The sequence below is a fragment of the Plectropomus leopardus genome, chromosome 3, assembly GCF_008729295.1.
Source record: "Plectropomus leopardus isolate mb chromosome 3, YSFRI_Pleo_2.0, whole genome shotgun sequence".
Taxonomy (NCBI): domain Eukaryota; kingdom Metazoa; phylum Chordata; class Actinopteri; order Perciformes; family Serranidae; genus Plectropomus; species Plectropomus leopardus.
In genome coordinates, this window is record NC_056465.1 from 23461300 (window position 1) to 23484074 (window position 22775).

Consider the following 22775-nt stretch of genomic DNA (forward strand, 5'->3'; position numbering starts at 1 on the left):
GCTACTAACCTGAACAGGCTGCTGGCATTTGGTGTAAAATAAATAGAGTGATTTGTCTGTTTTGTTTTCTCCATATCTTCGTCGCCTCCAAGAGAAGTTTTATTTACACCGCTCTCCATTTGATTTTGCGTGGTATTTGCTTTTTTGCCAGTTGTGGCCGTGCGGCGGTCTGTAGAAGTCATGCTGGCGCTGCACCCAGAGGTCCCTCGTGTCATTTTACGGTCATGTAATGTGGGAATGTCTCTGCAGTGATGAGACACCCTCACGTGGCCGACGGATCTCACACTGCGGATCTGCACAGATCTAAGAGCTAACATTTTTAGAATTTAATTTTTTATCATTTTAGACAGAAAGAAAATAGAGTTGACAGTTCATTAATTTTGGAGGTGTTTATGTTATAGTTGGTCATCAAATTTATAATCTGTTAAGTCTCTTTGTCAAACTTAACAAAAGTTGTTGATCCCTCTATTAACAGTTTACCATACTATTTATTGTTTTGTTTCCCCCTTAACTGAATCAGTTCCCACTTTAGCAGGACAAGAATCCAGAGCAAATCACATTTGATCACAACATTTCTTTCTCTAACTCACTTTTCTTCTTTTCTTATCTGCTCCTCTCTGCAGAGAAAGCTGCTGGCCATCTACCTCCACAATGATGACAGTGTCCTCAGCAACGTCTTTTGCTCCCAGATGATGTGCGCTGACTCCATTGTCTCCTACCTGAGCCAGAACTTCATCACATGGGCCTGGGATGTCACTAAAGAAGCTAACAAAGCCAGGTACCAAAGTTTGATTTTTTTCAAGCAACTAGCTGGTTTCAGAGCTGCAGGATTTAATAGCTGCGTCATGTTGTCTTTTGTTCCATCATGTCTGTGTATCTCACTGCCTTTACCAAATAATACTTTTGTAGTGGGGTGGCCTTCAGCTCAGCGAGTGTAGAGCGTCTGCACCATGTAGGCTGTGTCCTTTGCAGCGGCCTGGGTTCAGTTCTAACCTGTGGCAATCACTCTCTAGCTGCATTGTAATAACTGCAATAAAAGATAAAAATAACCTTAAAACTTGTGTTTCCAGGAAAACTAAAAAGCATGCTCAGACTTCAAATTATGAACTTTGTCATTACCCACCAGCATTTTCTCACGAGTGCCCTTTCGTTACTGCGCTTGTGCAAATCAACAAAGATGAGAGGGAAGCAAGATGGCTCACTCCTTAGCTACTGTTATTCTTAGCTCAAAAACACCACAAACAATATTTTTAATCTTTACAACTTCAGTGGTCAGGCTTGTGAGCTGCTAAATTAAGTAGCCTGGTGTGGCATTTTATTTGCCCCAGGCAGTTGGGCAACCCTTATTGTTGAGCTCTTACATTTGTATGATATGACTTACTTACTTAATTAATTAATTAATCAATTAAATAATTTGTCATGGTTACTCATTGGGCTGATACAATAAAACTTTTATGTGGTACACTACATGGGGTTGACACAATGATAGGGACACCTGTATAATATAATATAAGTAGAATTAGTGGTGGAATAGTTCAGCCCTAAAATACCACTTAAGTGACATTTACTTTTGTAGACACCATGCTCAACCAGTATTAATCCAACTTGTATAACTTTTGTAATTTATGGTGCTTTAATATAGGATTGCAATCTAGTAGTCAAGTTTCATTTTTCTGTTATTGTTTCAGCCCCTAGCACTACAGTTGTAAAACCAGGTAGTTTTCAGTTTTAACAGTTTTAAGCTACAGTCCATAAAACATTGCCACTTGAGTGTTCAGAACAATTTAATCAAGTCTAGTTTATATTTAATATATTTTGTATTTATAATTGATTATATAAATGATTACCTATATAACACAATGTTTTATAAAGCTAAGTCCAGTCGCATTCCCTGGTGTCTTCCCTGGAGTCAAGTGAGAAAACAGTTTTTATAATTAATCAGAATAATAAACAAAACCAATTTCTTTTAAAAAAATAATAATAAACTGCATTTTAAGTATTAAAGTCTCTGGACCCCTCAGAGATCCGCACACCGATCAGAATCATATTGAGTTTTGTATTGCATTTGCCAACTATGAGGTTAAAGTAGAGCAATAACTGAACCTCTAAGCCCTGACTGCATGCTTAATCCTTATGTTTTATTTATATGTGACTTACTGTCTGGAGGAGTGGACTGTTTGCATACTGAGTTGTATCTAATAAAGAGGATATTGAATGTATTTCAGTGGGAGAGCAGCTTGATTGTGTGCAGAGGGCTCTGCAAACTGCCAGAGTACCCTGTTAAAGAAGCTGTTATCTTGTTTTAGTATCATCACTTTTGATACTTATATAGTTATTAATATTTTAAGCCTGCAAAGACTGAAGATGAGATCTGTGTTTTGTCATTTCAGTTGCGACAGCAAGCTTGTAGAAATTGATCTAAAATGTTAGTGTAGATGGAAGCCTCATTTGACACATAAACAGCGTTTTTCAAATCTATTCGCATTAGTGTGGACATGTCCTTAATTGCTGGCATTCAACTCTCCATTGCTCACACCCTGCATTTCTGCCTCCTCAATCCCTCTTCTACTTCATTCTCTTTTTGAAGCACGGAGGTTGCATGCTAACAAAAGGCGTTGTGTTTGCACGGTGAGGCCCCTGATTGGGCAATCTTGACTAAGCTGTCTGAATAGAGGGTCAGTGGGAGACGAAGAACTCCCTTAGAGTCCAAACATCTCTATCTCTCCATTCACGCTCAAAGTTTTGGTGCCGCACAAACAGTCTGTGTTTGTAACTGGCAGGTCTATGCGGCACCTGTGTATTACACAGCTCCTGCTACTAGAATGGATATTTTTGTCTGGATAGAACAGTTTGGAGTAAAATCTTGGAAATTAAATTGAAAATAAATTCAGTCAGCATTGTTTAATAAATGATGGACATGTTGAAGCTAAAGGAGGACCTGCTGAGGGTTTGATTGGGTTTGCTCATTAGTGTTGTGCCCAGTGTTCTCTTCCTCTTCCCCCCTTCTTCCTGTTACATATTTTCCTTCCTGATCCATCCATCTCGCTTTATTTCCCCTCGCTTTATCCTACTACCTCAACCCTCTCCCCAGAAACTCCAGAGTTAAGCCTGCCCTCTGGTAGCAGCCATTTAAGAAAGACTTGCACCCTGACCTCACCCCTCCATTATTTCTTTTAAGGAAATTCACTCCTTCCTTCATTCCAGTCTCCTTTCTCTCCCTTTGGCCTCCTTTGCTTTTTGCCCCAGCTGAGCCTTTTTATTGCACATTAAAAGGCAGGCAACATCTGGAGCTTTTCATCACACACAGCTAGTCACAGCTTTGCTGCTAACGCATGCATGCACATGTGCACACTCGCTCACTCGCTCACTCACACATACACCGCTTCTCTGGATTCTCACGCTCTCTGGTTGATCCAAAGTGACTGGTGATTGGCATCAATCACACAGGCTGTTAGAAAGGTATCCTGAATTTTTTTCTCTTTTTTTGGTTGTGTGTGTGTGTGTGTGTGTGTGTGTGTGTGTGTGTGTGTGTGCGCTTGCGCGGGTGTTGAACCTGCTGATATTGGAATGTGCCTGTTGCTGAGCCCTCTGTATTCTCACAGGCCTTCCAGTTAAATAATTAATTATGCATAAATGCAGTTCCGCTGATTGGATGCCAGTGTAATTGTCGCCCATGGGAAATGAATCTGATATATCGTACAGGCCCTGTACTGTCATTGCACATGGCAAATATTGAAACTACAAGTAGATAACCGCACTGAAAGTAGATCATTTTATCAGTGAGGGTCATGCTTCCTCAAATCTATTACACACTTTATTCCATGTTAACATATCTGTACAAGCACCTGTAAAATGTAAACTTAAGACCCCCTCTACACCTTAAAATATGTATCGAAACCACATTTTAACAAGATATGATTTAACCTGGTGATATTTACACCTGATTTTACGTGTCTCCTGTGTCCCCAACAAGCTCACATGTCCAGTTCAAAATTTCTACTTTTGTCAAACTAAATTGAAAGCAGCCATTGGTCTCGTCTTGACTGTGACATGTCCCGGTATGGCAGTGGGGCCCTGAAGTCCAAGTGGGTCCTGCCCCACCTGACAATGTTAATGTTATTGATTCCTTATCAATTTCCTGCATGGAAAAAAATGTAGGCCTATGTAGATTTTCAGCACCAGTGCATCTGTTTAATCATTTCTGAGTCTGAACACAGTGTAGAAATAAAGGAGATAAAAGGCATGCATGTCAAACAGCGTGTTGGTCATGTTATTCTAACATGATAGTACTCGTAATAAGGGACATTCTGCTCGGTTGGAAAGTAGTTGCACACGTGCAAAGAGTGTCAGACATATGGCAGTCCTGGAATTCAAGCCCATATTAAATGAAAAGATGTTTTAGCATATTGCTGGTGTTTCAACCTTATTTGAAATGATCATTATACTGACATACCAAGCAGCAGTTCATTTTTCTTCTTGAAACGATGCCATGATTTGGACAATGTTTGCCATGACTCCTTCTTGTTGCAAGTTTCAGTTCAGTTTCAGTTTTCAACTGGAACCACCTCTTGATTCCCATTCCTAGTAGCTGTTGTATGTGGATTGAAACACACTTACATTTACGCTTGTGTTCCGTATGTTCATAATGCATCCCTCACCACCTCCAGAGGTGGTTTGGGCAACTGGATCACAGTCTGTCCTAAATGCATTTTGGGTGCATTTACACCTGTACTTTCATTTGGTTAAGCACACAAAACTCATTTTATTGCAAGGTTAAAGGGGGTCAAAGTGACGTTATTGTTTTTCTAAATCTTTTACAAAGATTTGAATTGTCAACAGCATACAAGGGCCTGACACAAAAATATGACAATGAACTTTGAGTTTAAGTTGTACTCTTAACTGCTAAGAGCACAACTCAACATGCAAATCTTTTCTGCACACTTGACTTCTCCTCTTGACATCCTCCTACCTGAAAACATAAATGCTGAGAGGGAGAACAAAATGTCGTTTTCAAATCAAAACATGTCCATGTTTGCTCTGAAACAAAGTGTGTATGACACAGTGAGCAATTGGAGCATCCGGTTCTCATACATAACTCCCATACAGGTGGCTGGCAAAAATATTCCCTGCAGTGCTACTGTACTGGCCTGACTCATCAGCTGCTCAGTGGAGCAAATGTCAGGTCTAACCAGTCTACTCGCATCTTCACGCACCACTTTGATCTGACGGAATGTGATGTGACAGTCCGGGGTAACATTAACTATTTTAGCTGTCTGGGTGTTTAGTGGAGAGATGGAGATGGGATTGGTGACAAATTAGAAGCTGTCAATCACATTAACCACTGGAGCAGAGTCCTTAAACTCACGTTAGCTGCAAGTTCCATGCAGGTGTTTCCTCTACATGTAGTTACCCCTAAAGGATTTTAAAGGCATTCAGGTCTGGTACCGACATTCTTTACCGTGTTATGTTATGGCTGGATGAGACGTTGCTGAACTGTTCACCTTAGTTCTTGCACAAGCTTGACTTCCTCTTGCCCTCAGTGTTGTGTTCATACCTGTTCTATAGGTACATTCATATCCCGTTTACAGCATTTCTGTCATTTTTACAGTGGATACATGTTCAGGTTAAGGTTGTGTTACAAGGTGAGCAGTTTTTATGTCATGATGATGATTTCGTTTTTACTGTGGGAGACTGACTTTCTCAGTTTTGAGATAGAAACCAAAGCTGGTTGGCTTGTGTTTGATGGGAGATTTAAGATTAGGTTACCCTTCAAGTTAGTGTCCATTGTTCACTGGCCTTTCATTACAGGTTAGAGTTTCCCTGTGGCCCTATTGTAATAGTCTTCCAGGGTCGAGGTCTGAACGGAGACAAATGTCAGGACAAAATGATCAGTAGGATTTAGGGAACCCAACTTCTTCATTGCAAGATGTGGGTCACTAAAAGTTCAACATTTTGAAAAGTGTTAGAAGCATGTCTCAAAACATTGTAAAAGTCCTGTGTGTAGGATGCAGTGGGATAAAATGGTAGAAATTGAATATAATATAATAAGTATGTTTTCTTTAGTGTATAATCACCTTAAAAAAAGAATCTGTTTATGTTAATGTAGGATGAGCAATTTATATCTACATAGGTAGCGGGTCCTCATCCTTGGAGCTAGCTATGCTCTACCTGCATGTCTCTGCTGCAGCCTAGAGCTGACAAATAAAACACTGCTACTTGATAGAGGCATTTGCATTTTTGCATTGGCCTTACAAGAAGCCCTTCCACAAGCTGAAAAGCATTTGAAAAACACCAATTTTAAACTTGAAACTTCTTTATTTAGTGTTTTTAGCATTTAACGTGACTGGGATTGTTTATTTTTGAGAGAAAACCTCTGTCGATAATTTTGCAACCAGTGAAACCTCTTGAATGTCTGGATCTTAAGTTATCAGAAAAAAAAGGTGAGCATACATTAGCAGGTGCTGGGTGAGTGACCAGTCTGTGGCGAGTCAAACAATGTCAAAATAACCCCGATTTGTCATTTTAAACTGTTTCGCTCAGTGTTTTTACCAGTCTTAATCACCTGGCACCTCTTCATGGAGAGGAGGAAACCTCTGTTCATAATTAATCTTCTGATAAAAACCTCCTGAACAATGAAGGAATCCTAACCAGGAGTTCATGCTTGACACACGGTAGAAGTTTTAGCTGGTTGCAATCTGCAATTCTTTCTCCTAGAAGCCACTAAATCCTAAACACTGCTTCTTAAAATTTATTTGACCTCAGGTGCTGTAGCTTTTATATTTTTCACACATCTTTCAGTCTGTCATCCATATTTTTAGCATGCACTAGTATGATTATTACTTTAAAAAAGCACCAAAGTGAGCTCAAGCACGATATTTGACAGTTTGAGAAGTCTGCAAGTAGCTCCCTCAGCTTTGGCTTCATGTTTTAATGAGTAACACCCCCTCACAGACAGCATACCTTCCATCTATCTTCTTCTTTTGACCCGCTGTCCCTCCACCCATTCCATTACTTCTCTATTTTACCAGCCAGTTATTAAAGTAGATCTTATTAAAAGGCAGGAGAAAAAAAGCTAATCTATATTTGCATTCAGTCTATAGCAATTCATTAATATTATGACATTTACAGGGAGCTTGGTGGGGCCCCGGCTGCCTGCTACCCTTTTCCCTCTCTGAAATGTTAATTTAAAAAGTTCTGTCTTTGTAATGGAATAAGAAATCCTCTCTTGCCCTATCAATTCTAGGTGTCTGGTGAGGAATACTAATTCACCTACGGTTCCAATTGAGATAGCATGTCACTCTGATGGAATAAGAAAATGCAGAATTGGATTTAAAGTCCTTAATGCCACGAGTTGTGTGTATTTCTCTTTTCTGCCGCAGTTCGAAAAGATGGAGTGTACGCCTCCTTCTCCATATGTTGTAAAAGTATTTGTGCGTATATCCATGTGTTTGTGTATTAATGCTTTACAATTCTAAATTCTTTCGAAAATGTGTATTCAGTTTCAAGAAAAAGAGGTGAACTGACTAGAATAAAAAGATACATTTGAATATTTCTTTGTCTTCCAGACTACTCACCATGTGTACGAGGCACTTTGGCAGTGTGGTGACGCAGACTATACGGACATACAAGACAGACCAGTTCCCCCTGCTCCTTATAGTCATGGGAAAACGTACATCCAATGAAGTTCTAAATGTTATTCAAGGTAATTACGACTTCATTATTAACATAATGTCTATAGAAACATTTGTTGTTATGTAAAATTTGAAGATTAAATTTCATCCTGTTTTATTTCAGGCAATACGACAGTGGACGAGCTGATGATGAGGTTAATGGGAGCAATGGAGATCTTCACAGCACAACAGCAAGAAGACATCAAAGATGAGGTGAGGTTTGAGTCCAATAAGGGCGCCTTTGACTGCAGCGAAACACAAATGTTAGATTCTGATTCTGGAAGGGGCAGTTCCCCCCAAAATCAAAAATACCATTTTCTTATTACTTGTAGTGCTATTTATTAATCTAGATTGTTTTGGTGTGAGTCGCTGAGTGTTGGATATATCCTTCGTAGAGATGTCTGCCTTCTCTCCAGTATAATGGTGATAGCTGGCTCAGTGCTGCAAAGTGAGCTAGCAGTAGATGCACGTTTTCCTCTGAGCATTGATACAGTTGGCAGATGTAGTTCAATAGAGAAGATAGTTACTACATGAAACTGCACACTGGGGATTATCCTGAGTAACCGGGCTATAACTTCTGGAAAGAGACATTACTGTAGATTGATAAATAGCACTACAAGAGTAAAAAAATATGTATTTAGGATTTTGGGGTCCCTTTAAACATGCAGAAAATGCTTTGGATAATTTTGAAAATTAACTACCCCAAACTTACTCATCTATAATGGAACCTCTTGCCTTTAAATGAAAGACCTGCTTATCTTTATAGTGTCTTTTCCTTCTTTTATTTAGCCTCTGACTATTGCCACATTCAAAGGCCCCGGTGGGACAGTTGAGCGGTCTTTTACATCCTGTTAAAGAAATAAATCACAACATGCTGAGACAGATCTGACAGCATTGTTAAACTGTGGCATTCTTGTAATGACAAGCAGAGAATACTCAACCATTTCACCTCATTGCCCTTTAGTTCTAGTTTAATGTGCTAACTACAGTGTTTAGTTTTTGAATAGATACACGACTCAGACTCACTGTGCTGCTCTGTGTCTGTCGACTACCTCTTTTACTCTCAATACAAAGTGGACAAACACCATTGAGGGATACACTCCATACATACAAGAAAGTGAGGGAACAGTGGAGGGAGTCTTTTCATGTCATAGACAGGAATCTGGGACAGTATGACGGGGAGGTCCCCTCACTGTCAAAGACTTTCACCTCTTAACCACTTACTGATGTGTTTACTCAGTTCAGTTCATCAAACAAGAATGACACAATATGTGTTTTTTGTCTACACAGGTTTTCAATCAGCTGAGTATGAGAGTAATCCTCCCAGCCTCTCTTTTCTCTTTTCCTTTAAAGGGATATTTCACCGATTTTCAACCAACTCTGAATGAAAACAATGTGGATATTGTGTGTAGATGAACTGTGTTAAACGTTCCTCCTTGTAACCAATGCCTAGATAACTTTTCTGTCCCTGAAGCGAAACGTATCTAAATCATGTAATTTACATGACATGGAGGAGTTTAGTCAGCTCTCGGGCGGTTGTTTGAACTGCAGGCTGTACTTACGCATTTTTGTATTGCCCGTGACTCGTGCCGCCAACAGTGTAGAAGAGGAGTATACAGCTGATCAAGACTTACCTGACCCTCTCTAGCTTTTTCTCTCAGACCGAAATCCGAACAAATAATAAAAATAGGCCGTTCTGATCGACTATAAATCAAGATTTTGTTACTGCACTGCTTATTTATCTCCTAAAATGTTTCCAGAAACATAGTTAAATTCTGTCCTCGCTAACAGGAACTGGGCGCCATAGTGTCATACTACTTCCTGCACAGTGAACACGGAGGCAGAGAAAACAGAGATCAAACATTTTAAGTATTTTAAGTATTTTAATGAGTAATACAAGGATTTATGTAGCTAAGGTAGATGTGTGATCATGTGTAAGACCCTGTTCTTCTTCCATCATATCACACATACAGATATTTTTTTGTCTGTGTCAGCTATGAAATCGTCTCTCTTATTCCCACGCTCCTCTGTCAGCCTCTCACTTACAGTGTTGTGCCTCATTTTTAACTACTGTATCTATAGATGACAGATGTCACACCTTATTATGAATTTAACTAGTCAGTCAACCAAACAGCCTCTCCAACAATGCTAATGTGATAGTCATAGCATTTCAGTTGTGGGAACGGTGGCTGTCACACACACATTCCCCGAGGGTTAGACTACCTCAGGTGGGTTACTGAATATGAGTGACAGCTATTCACTCCGTGTTGTTATTATTGCTACAATGCTCTGGCTTCGTTTTGGATTTGTCACACTTCAAATAATTATCAATGACAAAAAACGACAAGAGGTATTCAGAGTTCATGCGTCACATCAGACTGAGTCATGAAGTGTTTTAAAGGTTCACACTTCAGGCTGTGTATCATTTCAGTCACGTTAATATTAGAGCCAATGCAATTCCTGAGTAAAGATACCAGAATGATACTTGTCTAAATACCTTATTTTAATATAAGCTTGTTTTTCTTTCATGTTGTTCAGTTCAGTTAACATATAAGCCAACGTTCTCAAATGTTAAATGTTGTCTAAACACAAGCTGCCGTACAAGAACTTTGCTGAAATTATACAGTCTAAAAATTACATTTAAATGAGGACCAGGCTGATGACAGACTGAGTACACAAGACTTTGAGCAGACTTTCTGCGCCAGCTTTTCTCTACATGACAGTTTCTGATGATCTGTGTTACAGACACATTTTGCTTGGTACCAAAAAAGCATTGACATTTACACTGGATGACTGAGATGGTTTACTACCTTATATTGTGTCTTATTAAGAAGTATCTGTAAATATTGAAACATTATTTTAGAATTATTTTAATATAGTAGCAGATGTTTGCTTACATAATCTTGAGAACACAAATTTAAGATGGGGTAGGCAGAAATCTGGAAAAAACAGCAAGACTGGACATGCACACGCTCCATACATTATCCCAGAGTTTCTAACACAGTGATTTATTCAATCTTATTTCATTGTAGAGTTCTCTCTCTGTTAAAAACGGCCAGCACAAACCCCCCAGCACCGGATGTCACAGCTGGCTGGTGGCCAGTGGAAAAGCTGGTCTAACCTCGGTAACAGCAGCAACAGAAAGTTTGCAGATCCAGTGAGGAGTCGGGGCTGTCAGGGATATGCGCTGTCTGGATTCAGGTTGCTACAGCTGTTGATTTAGCGGCACCTGAGCAGCTACCCATTCTTCTACCCGCGAGATGGTCTGAAGTGATGGAAAGTGTGAGGCAGGGGACACACTATGATTCGAGGCTCTCGCTGACATTAGCTACATAATTGTAAACTTGAAGCCGTTGCCTTGGGCCTTTCGTATATTAACTCCTGTTTATTTAGTTTGTTGTCAGGCTGTATTTAGGACTATTTTTGATCAGTGCGTCTTACTTTCTAGGGTTGCTTTGCAGTGCAGGTAGTTGTTACTAATGCAGGAGCAGTAACTTTCTCTGCAGAATTCTCCACCATTAAATCAGGCTTTCACCATATGAAGGGACGTGTATGCACATCTGCATTTATAGAACGGCCAATAGGAATGCCTTCTCTCTGAAATGACCTGTGATTGGCCAAAGTCTCCCGCCACAGGCTAGATTTTCTAAAGCCTGAAAACAGAACCACAGAGAGGTGCTCTAGTTTTCTTTCAGTTAGGGCTGTCCTGAACACCATTTTCTGGACTCCAGAGCTTTGGCTCACGAGAACTCAGTCTGATATACCTGTCAAAAAAAAAAAAAAAAAAAAAAAAAAAAAAAAAAAAAAAAAAAAAAAGTGTGTGTGTGTGTGTGTGTGTGTGTGTGTGTGTGTTATGCTCAAAGTTTATTATGGGATTTTGACCCAATGACGGCAAAATGAAACTGCCTACCCCTTAAAAAAATATGATCTACATTTCTTTTCTTACAAACTGATAAGATTTGTTTGTTTTTTTTATTTTTATGCCATCTGCACAAAAAAAGGTTATATTTTACAACAACTGGCTTGAGATATGTCGGAGAATTAAGAAATTGAATTTTCCATGGCATAAGAGTTTAGTAAAGCTGTTCTGACAGGTATTAAAGTGTGCCAGCCAGAAGGAAATAGCTTGTGAAAATGTCAAAAAAAGACATCGAAGAAAGTATAAGTGGTGATGAAAGCATAATGTTCAAGTGTGATTATTCATGATTAGTACTCATAACCACAGGATTTTAGTATATCCTGTATCTGACGGGACCTATCCCATCTCCAAGGTGAAGTCAGCCTTGACACTGGACTAATCCCATCTTCACTGTCGCAGCTCCGAGGCATTGGTGTTTTTCTCTCTGCCTAGCTCCCTTCCTTTTTTCTTCTTTTCATTTTTTTTCCACCTCACCTCCTAAAAGAAAAACTCAGACAAGAACATAGACATCAACCCAAACCAGACATTCCACTTTGACAGTGACTTTTGTGTCTGTCTGGAAACGGAGCAGCTGGACAGCCACATAGTGCCTTCAACCAAGTTCACTGACTCGCCAGTCATTCCTACGGTTGTCTGTGTTTTAGCTTAGTAGTTAGTAACAGACTGACGACTCACTGCAGGTTTTGTGGTCTGCGTCTGTCAGCATCACAGGCTATTTTCAGCTTAGGTCGTTTCACATGTGTTTCATGTGAAGAGCTGCCAGAACTAACCAATGTTCAGTTTTGGTTAGGAGTGCCAAACATGCGTATCTTTTGATATTGGAGGAAACCTGGGGGGAAATATAACCTAACATTAAAGGAGCATGCAAGGTCCACAGAAAGGACTTGAGCTGAGATTTAATTATGGACCTTGTTGCTATGAATTGACAGAGCCTCAGTGCTTCCAAAAACAAATAATTGAGTCAGCCACTTGGTTCCAAAATTAAAAATAGCTAAATTTAAAAAAAGGGTTTTTTTTTTGCAACACTTATTTCTTATGCGAGCAAACATTAAATGTGTAACAGCTTGCATTTCTGACTTCTGACCGCTGAAGTGGGAGTTTATTAGCACTACTATAAGACAGCACATGTCTAGCCAACTTGATGGGTAGCCAAGATATAGATGTGGAAAATCTGTTTCGTTTTTCCTCCAAAGAAAAGGTCTTTAAATTTGCATTGTGTTTGAGCAGATACATGGCAGATTAACGTTTCACATCATGCCTTTTACTCGCATCAGGTCATTCAAGGCAGATGGTGCATTTGAAAACACATTACAACCAAATGAGTATCAAACATGAACTACTGTGCGACTTGTTTGCGTGACTCGGGGCCAGTCCATTGAAGGTGACCACCTTTGATGCTTTTGTTCCTCTCTGCCATTCTTTTACAGTTTCCATTCAATGTCCATCTTTTTTGTGGGCCAAAAGCACAAATGTATCCTTTGCATTTTCTGATTGAATACAACAATACACACTGTCCTTTTGCTTAGCTGCACAGTAGCCCTCTGATCATCACAATAAGCTTACTTTGCCATATCCGGGCTGGCACACAGCGTGGGCCTTCAGAAAATGGAAAACTAATGGCTGTGCACTGTTAACACAATGGACACTCGTATTTAGTCCCGGTCTTTATAAAACACTTTGTAGCCACAGCAGGTAGAAAGAGAAGGGCCGCCTGTCCCCGTCCCTCTGTACAAACAGGAAGAGAGAGGCGGAGTGAATGAAAGAGAAAGGGATGGTGAAACTGAGATGAGGAAACATAAAAGAGGCTCAGGGTATGGTAAATGACAGGCCGGTCACAATGAATCCCCTCTGGTGCTACTCTTTCATACCTGGTGTTTGTACGTAACCACACTTGACATGCTGCATTTTCTTTTGCTGAGTTCTCTCTGGCTCCCACACCCGGCACCTCAGCTTAGATGTTTTGTCCTTGTGTGTCCTTTTATGATGTTGTTAGTTAATGGGCCCCACTTTCTTTCTCCCTCTCTCTCTACCCAGGACGAGCGTGAGGCAAGAGAGACGGTGAAGAGAGAACAGGACGAGGCCTACCGTGTGTCTTTAGAGGCTGACCGTAAAAAGGTATTTTTAAAAAAAACACCTTTTTCACCTGAATCACTGCAGCAGGACAGGTTTTTACCGAAATAGCATTAGCACCACTACTATGATTTTACATTATTTTTCTTAAACAGGCATCACCTCATAGAAGTAGAACTTTGTCATCATATGAACAAGCATATAACCAAATTGCAAATCCCCCATGGTGCATAATATACATGAATGAATAAATAAATAATTTCCAAATTCAAAAATAGTCACCAAGTAAAAACAAGGTGCTAATGTGAAAGGAGAGGGATTTATGACCTACTGATTGTCACAAAAGAGCATAATCATTCAATATCTTTATATTTTCAGATTTATGTACTCTGACATCTAATGTTAGGTTATTATGAAGCTAACATTCGGAGTGTAGTACTATTGTTATGTGCTTTAGCTAATGTTAGTCATTCAGATGAATGTAACCTATGCTGTGCTCATTCATGGAGACAAAACGGTATAAATTCTGATTTATGGTCATTTGCTTCACTGAAATTTAAATAGTTGTGCATTGTTTTCTAGTAGCAGTCTGCAGTAATGCATGTCATATTTTGATTTTGTTTTGGCTGTTACATCCCATATGATAAAGTTTATTTATTTCTTTTTCAGAGGGAAGCCCAAGAGAGGGAAGAGGCCGAGCAGTTTCGCCTGGAACAGATGAGAAAGGAGCAGGAGGAGGAGAAGGAGGTGAGAAGAAAAGCCATACACACATCATACTCACATTATGCAAATTGCCTAAATTAATATTCCAACTTGATCAGTGCGAGGCTGAACAGTGATATGTTTTGCCAGCACACAGTGATTGTGCCATTGTGCTGTCGTTCTTTATCTGTCTTGCTCTCACTTCACAATAATGAGTCAATTAGATTGTGGTTTTGGTGAAGCCTGCCAGTCAGTGGAGCGTGTGGAGCGTGGGCGAACAGGCATACAGCCATTTCAGAAGAATGAAATATCCTAATTACAGTGATGCACATCCCTGTTAATGTCACCTAACATGCACACAGTTATTGTTTTGTTTGACTGCTTTACATTAGTATAGCGCACAGCCTCATATTGGACAAAAGACTGAGGCAATTCGTGTACAGGGGCATGTGCACAAACACACACACACATCCTATGTAAACACACATTCACCTGAAAACAATTATTGTATGTGAAGAGGGGGCGAATGCACACACACACACACACACACACACAGGCAGACACGCACTGTCACGCATGCAAGAAGAACAATAATTGTCTGTGAGGATGGCACCAATGTTGTAATACAGTCTATAGTATCACAGTGTAGTCCTGGCTGATTGTTGTTTACTCAACAGCCGAGAAGCCTCAGGGCCCTGAGAGGTATTGGGTAACTCGGCTCGCTCAGGTGATTTGTCACTTAAGTTAAACAGAAAACAACAAAAGAGCCCCAGATCGGCCCTTCTTAATTATATCACTGTAGTCCACTAACCAAAGTGCGTGTGTGCGCTTGTGTATTTTAAACAACAATAGCCACTATGGCCTCGTGTTTCCTACTTATATCAGTTTTCTCTGCCCAAGCTCAGTGGTTTCCATGGTGTCTCCTGTGCTAACATACTGTTGTGCTTGTGCTATAGTCTAGATATAAAACGTTAAATATTTTTGTCTCTGTTATTATTTTGGTCTCCACTTTCACTTAGTTTTTTCTTGTATTTTGTTGTATATGTTGTGTTGTATTCTTGTATTGTAATACTCCAAGCTCAGTATTCCTACACTTCATATTTTAATTCTAAAAGCCGAACCTGGACAGGTGCTGCAAATTAGCTTTGACTACAAACCTGAATACTTTACATCTACTTTGTATTTGAAGTATGAATCAATGTTTTATGCATTTGTCCTTTTCAAAGTAAATAAATAAATAAATATCCATATATATTAGAGCCAACAACAGCTGCTTTATCTGGACAATGGCAACTTAGGTTTCTTAAAGTGTTAAGCAGGATCTGAACCACTGAAAGACTATTATGAATTGGCATTCTCAGTTTCAGCAGTAATTCTTTTCATTGATTCAAATTCTTAAGTATTTCCATTGTTGTGTCATTTCTGAAAAGTTTTTGGCTGGCAAAAGAAAACAAACATACACAAGAGTATCAATAGGACACCACATAAAGTTTGAATACCAATAATGTTAACAAATAAGCACTAGCTGCACGCATCAGCTTGAATCACACATTACTTTTTTTTTACAATAGCTTTTTATTTAAGTTTTTATTTAATTTTAAAAAAGTGTCTTCATTTGCATATTCCTATTCAAGTTAGCATTGGATTTTAGCATTTGCATTACAGATGATGCTCTTAATCTGAACACTTCATAGTGGCAACTGCTTATTTTACCTTTCCTGACTTAGTATGTTGTCACTTATTGTGAACATCCTCCAATAAAGATCAGTAGATCTTAAGACTGTGCCAGGATTAGTTTTTTTTATATTTTTACATCATAAAACTATAATGTTGTTGCACTCTAAATCCTCAACCTCAGAGGGTAAAGAGCTCATTGTGTAAGCTGTTACCTGTACCTGTGAACTTAAGGGTTGAGTATTGTTAAGAAAATAAGATAAGATATGATAACACTTTATTGTCCGTTTCCACAGAAATATGTCTTGCATCCAAAAGCTCTCAACAATCAACAGAACAGCATAAAAACACATAAAATAGATCATACCGGTATAAGTGATGTTGATACCAATAGAGTACCTCATTTGATACCCTTTTTTTACTGCATTCAATACAATACTGGTAACACAGGTTCACTACTTGGTAATGGGTTATTTTGGTCGATAGCAGGTATACTGGGTATACCCATTTATTTTTCTGGCTGTTTATAGTATATCCACCTATCAGCCAAGAAGCTATTGGAATATTAAGGAGAGTATACCCACTTCCTCCACGGTATCCTGCACCAACTTCATAAACTACCACTACATCACTGAGTTTTAAGTACCGATACCCAGCCTACAACTGAAGATATATATTTTTATTGCTTTTTTGGCTTACTATTTTCACTTGAGTCTTGAGGTAGTAGCCTAGTGCTGTGACAGAAACTGCAGACAACAACATTAGTTGCCACCTGAGAGCAGACAATGCTAGAGGGAATGCTTTGTCTGTGATTTTGTGCCTTTGTGCAAAGAAGAGTGAGATGAGAGTAGGAGCTGGTGAATTGAGGGGAGTGGTGCATGTGCAGTGTGTAGGTTGACATTACTATTTACCTCCTTCAGAGGGTCTTAGCATACAGTTGTGTGGCTGTCAGGTGCACCTCCCCACCCCCCTACTCCCACCCGTCATCTGTTTGCTTTCTGTGGTTAGCTGAGCGGAGCAGGAGAGGCAGATAAATGGACGGATAGATGTTTGTGATTATTTGTGTGGAGCAGCCTGGGCCCGAGGCTCGACCAGACGCGTGTCCTGTGGTTTCTTTAGGGACGCTACCTCTCACTTGTGCGGGTGTTTATGCTTGTGTCTGTGGTTGACTGCCGGTCTGCATTTGTATGTCCACCACCACACACACACACTCGTGTCTATTCTTTGCGTACTTGTGTGTCTGTGTGTAAGGTTGTCCTCGGGGGCCCCTTTAACTCAGTCAGCATCAGCTCTTATACCTGAGGGAGCTGATGGTGGAGCGGCACGCGCGCTACCCTGCCCACCCAACACCAGAAGCTGCTAATGAGCTACTGTTGTACACTCTTATGAAATATAATTGCATTATGGTGTGTAAATAAAGCCGGGGCATGTTGTCACAGCATATGCTCCCCGGCTGGCCAAACAGGAACAACAAGCCGGGGGAGGAGGGAGGTGAGGGGCAGGAGCAGAAAGAAGAGGAGGGCTCCAGGGAGTGTCTGAAGCGCAGTTTTTGGTGCACAGGAGAGCTGATTAGCTTTGCTGTGAAAGATGACAGTTGATAGTTGTCTTTGTGCTATAAGATACTCTGGTGCTGACAGTATTGCTGAATATTATTTGATTTTTATTATTACTCATGTCTGTAAAGCTATAAGCACTTACTGAACAAAACTTAGCTTTATCCGTGGTAGACTCTGAGATATTCAATAGGCACAATCTCAGCTTTTCCTAACAGACTCAGCAACAGCAAAAAAAAAAAAACAAAACCTCAAAGCACCAGGAAAACACTTGGCTGTTTTAACATACTGATATACTACTTGGCAATCCTCTGAGCTCCACCAAGCTATAGGGAACAGGGTGAGACACAGGGCAACTAATTCAATAACATTCTCAGGACAAGAAGGTCCTTTAATTAATGTGAGGCAACACTTCTGCAATCAGACTCTGGGAGCAACTTCTTGGCTTGTCTTTCGTACTTGTTTGGATAGTGTGTCGTCATCTCCAGAACTGCCAGTGTTACTGTCGTATCTCTGGTATAAATTTTACTATAAACAGAGAGCCAGTGCTGATATTTTTTTTTATAGTTACACTTTATTAAATCTAAAACTTATACTTGTCTTCCAGGGGACTTTGTATAAGCTTTCTGGTTTCCTGTCTTTCCTGCACTTACTCAGTTACTCTCAGTTATTGCGTGTCCCTTACCATGGTGTTTTAAATGTGCAGTCAAAAGAATAAATTAAATTACAGGATGTAGGATGTTGAAGGTAAACATCCTGAATACTTAGTTATCCACTTATTTTATTATTTACATAAATGCCTTCAGTAATTTTTAATAAAGTTTTTTAGGTTTGCTTCTTGTCAAAACATTACTTTGCTGCTGATGCTGCTGTCAACAAACTAGTGTTGTCTTGATACTGCACTTTCTAACTCATAACTGACACAACATCTTGAAAAATATATTTATTTTATACCATAATTAATATCACAGGGAATATAACATGACAACAACAACTTCATCTCATCCTGGTTCATAGCAGAAAACGGCTGTAAACTGTAGTAAACACTAAGAATAAGAGAGAGCAAGGGAGTGCAGCTGGTACCGATGTATTGATACTGTGGAAAGTAAGCATTGAAACCATTTCAAATATTTAGAATCAATAAGCAGTGACCCCTTTCCTACTTCCCACCCCCCTACTTCAGCCCCCCTTGCTTGGATCATTCCCATCTTCCATCTTGGCTTTCATTGTGATCTCAACTACACACCTGTAGAGTTTTGTTTCTGAATCTTGCATGGTTGTGATGCTGATGCGGTGACAAAATCTGTCCACGTAAAGACAGACAGACATAAAAACACCTGGCGAAGTGCTCAAAACAGCTTCTGTGGTAGTTCCTGCTATAATAGGTGTCTCCACATTTTGCCATGATGACACACAGACAGACTCACAAGGTAAAAACAATACCAGCTGTCACAGTGTTATCATGGCTGGTAATAAAAAATAGAGAGAGACTTTGTAATGCTAATAGGTTTGAAAAAGAACTGCAGCACCAGTAATGACAGCTGCATCCCACCAGCACCTGTATGTAAACATCTCTGCCCTCAGTCAACACACTCACCATTTTATCTGGAAGAGATGTTCATACTTAATGTTAGTCTTTTCATTTCTTTGATTATTTTTCATGGATTAGTATTCATTGAATAGAGAACGCATCATTTTGTGAAGAGAGGAAAAATTGTCATATTTTTAAGCGTTTGAGGAGTCCTTGGTTTGTATTTACAACCATGTGCCAAATAGGACTCTGGACTTTTCTCGTGGTATTTGTTTTCTAGTGATTGTGAGGTGTTGTTGTGCTGTACTGACCAAAATACTGGATTTTCTCTACCTCCCCTTGCAGGCAATCCGCTTGTCATTGGAGCAGGCCTTACCACCAGAGCCCGATGAGGACTCAGGAGAGCAAATCAGCAAACTGCGAATCCGCACACCAAGTGGCGAGTTTCTGGAGAGGCGTTTCCTAGGCAGCTGTAAGCTTCAGGTCCTCTTCGACTTTGTGGCCTCCAAGGGATACCCCTTTGAAGAGTTCAAGCTCCTCACCACCTTCCCTCGTAGAAATGTCAGTGGTATATTTTACTCTATTACTTAGAAAGTCTGCATGTTAAAATAACCAATCCTTTTTGTTTATGTATGTCTGGCAAAAGGGCTTTAAAGAGGTATTTCACTGCTGGAGAGATAGTCCTTTCATAAAACTAGGCAGTCTTTGCAGCAAAAAGATGCAAAAACTTTTGAAGTTGTTGTTACATGACAAGAGAAAACGGTAAAAGGGTTGTGGCATTTCTTTTTGCTCAGTAAGTAAAACACCTACAACTACCAGAATACTCTGTGCCACTCCAGACCAGTAGACGTTCCTGCTGGTGCGTGACAGGATATGGGCTTGGCCATTTTTTCACAGGAAGGAAAACAGTATGGTGGCCGACTGCTAAAGAACAATATCAAAATACAGTGAAAAGGTGAGTTAGAATATTTTTCTGAAAACATTTTTTGCAGCGCAATAGGCAACAATGTCACAGAATCTTGATTCATATTTGATCAGCAATGCGCAGTTTTACCGTTTGCTGTCAGTTTTTTCAGCCTCCATTTTTACAATACAGGAAACAGTATGTGCCCACTTCCTGTTCACAAATTCAGCCAAACAGTGCACTAAAATATGCTTCTGAAGGTATTGAAAGGGGACAAATTATCAATATAGTGACAGAACCTTGGTTTATATTTGATTAGCACTGCTCAGTTTTATAGTTTGGTTTGAGTTTGATAGTGAGAGACAGAAACAGGGGCTGATATCTCTTTCGATACGCTTTTATACCTTATGTCCGTGGTACAGTCATACGAAAATGCGCAAGTACTTTGAGTGACAGCCCTAAAGCCAGCAAAAATTTCAGCAGAAAGATAAGCAGGGAGGTGTGAGCACTGGTAAAATGGAAGGAAGTTTACTACAATTATTTTAAACATACTAACCACATTGTTATGATACAAAGCTGGCTGAAAATCAACAAATTATCCTTTTAAAAGACCAATACATGGAAGCTGTTAAATTCAAAAGTGTAGAGAAAACGACGTCTCACTCAGAAGGCAGTTGAATCATCCTGTTATCCAGCCTCTGTCTTTGTGATGCCTCTCATAACAGTTCTCTGCCTACACAAACAAGTACTAAATTCATCCTCACTGCACAAGAGTATCAGCAGGTTACGCAGTGTTCTCGGCCACAGCTAACATCTCAGCTGGAGAGATCCACAGCTGTAATTGGCTTTTCCGCTCAGGCCCGGGCTGAACCTCAGGCGATGGCTGTGAGTGAAGAAGCAGCAGGGACAATAGTTATTCAATCTGTTGTGGCTGATTGATGATTTAGATTTCTTTTGTATTTTCTCATCAGTTTTCATAATTTGTGTGCTGCAGCAGCGCTGATGTGTCGTCGTTTTTGTTTGCTCGTACCTGTGATGGAGCAAGTTAAGCCCACTGTTTATCCATCCACCTGCGCTCACGTATTATTCAGTGAATATTAATTAGTATCAGTCCATTGTGAATACAGTACACTATGACTGTGGTAGGATACAGTTGTCAGCACTAACAGTAGTATTCTCTATGGCTCTTCTGCTGACGCCCGGCAGCACTCAGCCATCTTCATCCAGTCATTAGGGGTCTCGGTCGCTGCGCTCTGTGGTAGAGAGCTAATGAGCGCTGTTTTAACTACCAGTTTAATTAGCCATGCTGCTGGAAACAAAAATGGGATTTCCATTAATCAAGAGAGGAGTGCATGAGGAGGGGTGGGTGGTGGCGGTTGTATAGAGGTGTGTGTGTGTATGTGTGTGTGTAGGCTTGCCCAGGCAGTGTGCCATCGTAGTCTGTAGAGACCGCCGGGGCACAAACACCTCAAACTAACACACACATTAACGGGTAGCTCACACTCTTCATTTCGTCACAATCACACACTTCAACACATGCACAAATATTTTCAAGCAAACACATGCCCCGCTCACAACTTTGTCACTTAAAGGATTCACAGTTGTCTCTTTATAATCAAGAGTAAACATGTGTTTGAGACAGAGATAAAGATGTGTCTGCATCGCAGATGAAATTCCGGCAAAAACAGGATGGGAGGATTAGAGGGGTAGAGAAGCGAGGAGAGGATGGTGACTGCAGAAACTAGTCGAAAAAGAGAACAGAGAAGACAAAAGCTTAAACAAAGAAAAGATTTAATCAGAGAAACAGTCTGAAAGAGAAAAGGATAGAGAAGACAAGTGGGGAAGATATTAAAAAGAAGAAGATGGGAGATAATTCCAGAAAACAGAAAGGCGAGAGATTTGGGGAAAGAGAGGAGAGAAGCAGCTCAGTGGTAGTGCCAGTATGAGGCTGTGAACACAGGCCCCTGTCTAATCCTGCAGCTCTGTGTTGTAATTAAATGAGAGGGAGCATAGAAAGCCTCCATCCCGTCCAGACGCTCTCACTGTTGCTCTGCCAGGATCAGAGGATAGAGGATAGACCACTATTGCATTTGTAATACTGCACAACTGTTGAAACCTTCTTTCCCTTTTCTAGTTTTCAGCAGCTTTGTGCAGTGTCACTCTTTCTTTTGCTATTTCCCTCCTCGTCAGCCTGCTTTATTTCAGTTACGTACATTCTGCTGTAAAACAACCCAAGTTGTGTCGAATATTTTTTTGGCTAAAGCGCAACATTATTGGCCAGAATAAGTACTATATTACGAATAAGTAAATCTGATAACACAGATTTATTCCTAATAATAAATCAACTTTTGACAATTTGAGATAAAACGCCCTTGACAGATGATGTCTTTGATTCAGGATTTCTCTGCCGATAACCGTCTATTAGTCTCCAATTTTTGGACTCAGTCTCTTCCCCAACATTTGGTATCAGTGGCTTATCTCTTCAGCACTACAGCAGGCCTTACACTGGCATCATTTGTACTAGGCTTAGCCGTGCTCAGGGAACTAACCCTTTCTCCGTTTCTATGACTGTCAGCGAGTTTGAGGAAGGAGGGGGAGACTTTTAGTGTTTCAGTTTTCAGCTTTCCATTCAAGAATTTCCTCCTTTTTCTTTGATACTTGTTGAGCACAAACCACTGCTGAAAGGCCTGAGGTCTTCTTCCCTCAGCTCGCGGTGAACATGTTTAGACTGCCGGTATAATAATCGGCAGTC

General features: G+C 40.1%; 1 protein-coding gene across 1 annotated transcript in view; it reads left to right on the forward strand.

Moving 5' to 3' along the window:
• The window catches only part of faf1 (Fas (TNFRSF6) associated factor 1), an 83737-nt gene that overhangs the window by 52340 nt on the left and 8622 nt on the right, over positions 1-22775 (forward strand). The window contains exons 13-18 of the mRNA XM_042480971.1: positions 624-778; positions 7566-7702; positions 7795-7883; positions 13624-13704; positions 14329-14406; positions 19465-19680. Of these exons, the coding sequence (XP_042336905.1) occupies positions 624-778; positions 7566-7702; positions 7795-7883; positions 13624-13704; positions 14329-14406; positions 19465-19680 (756 nt within the window). The remainder of the gene's footprint in view (positions 1-623; positions 779-7565; positions 7703-7794; positions 7884-13623; positions 13705-14328; positions 14407-19464; positions 19681-22775) is intronic.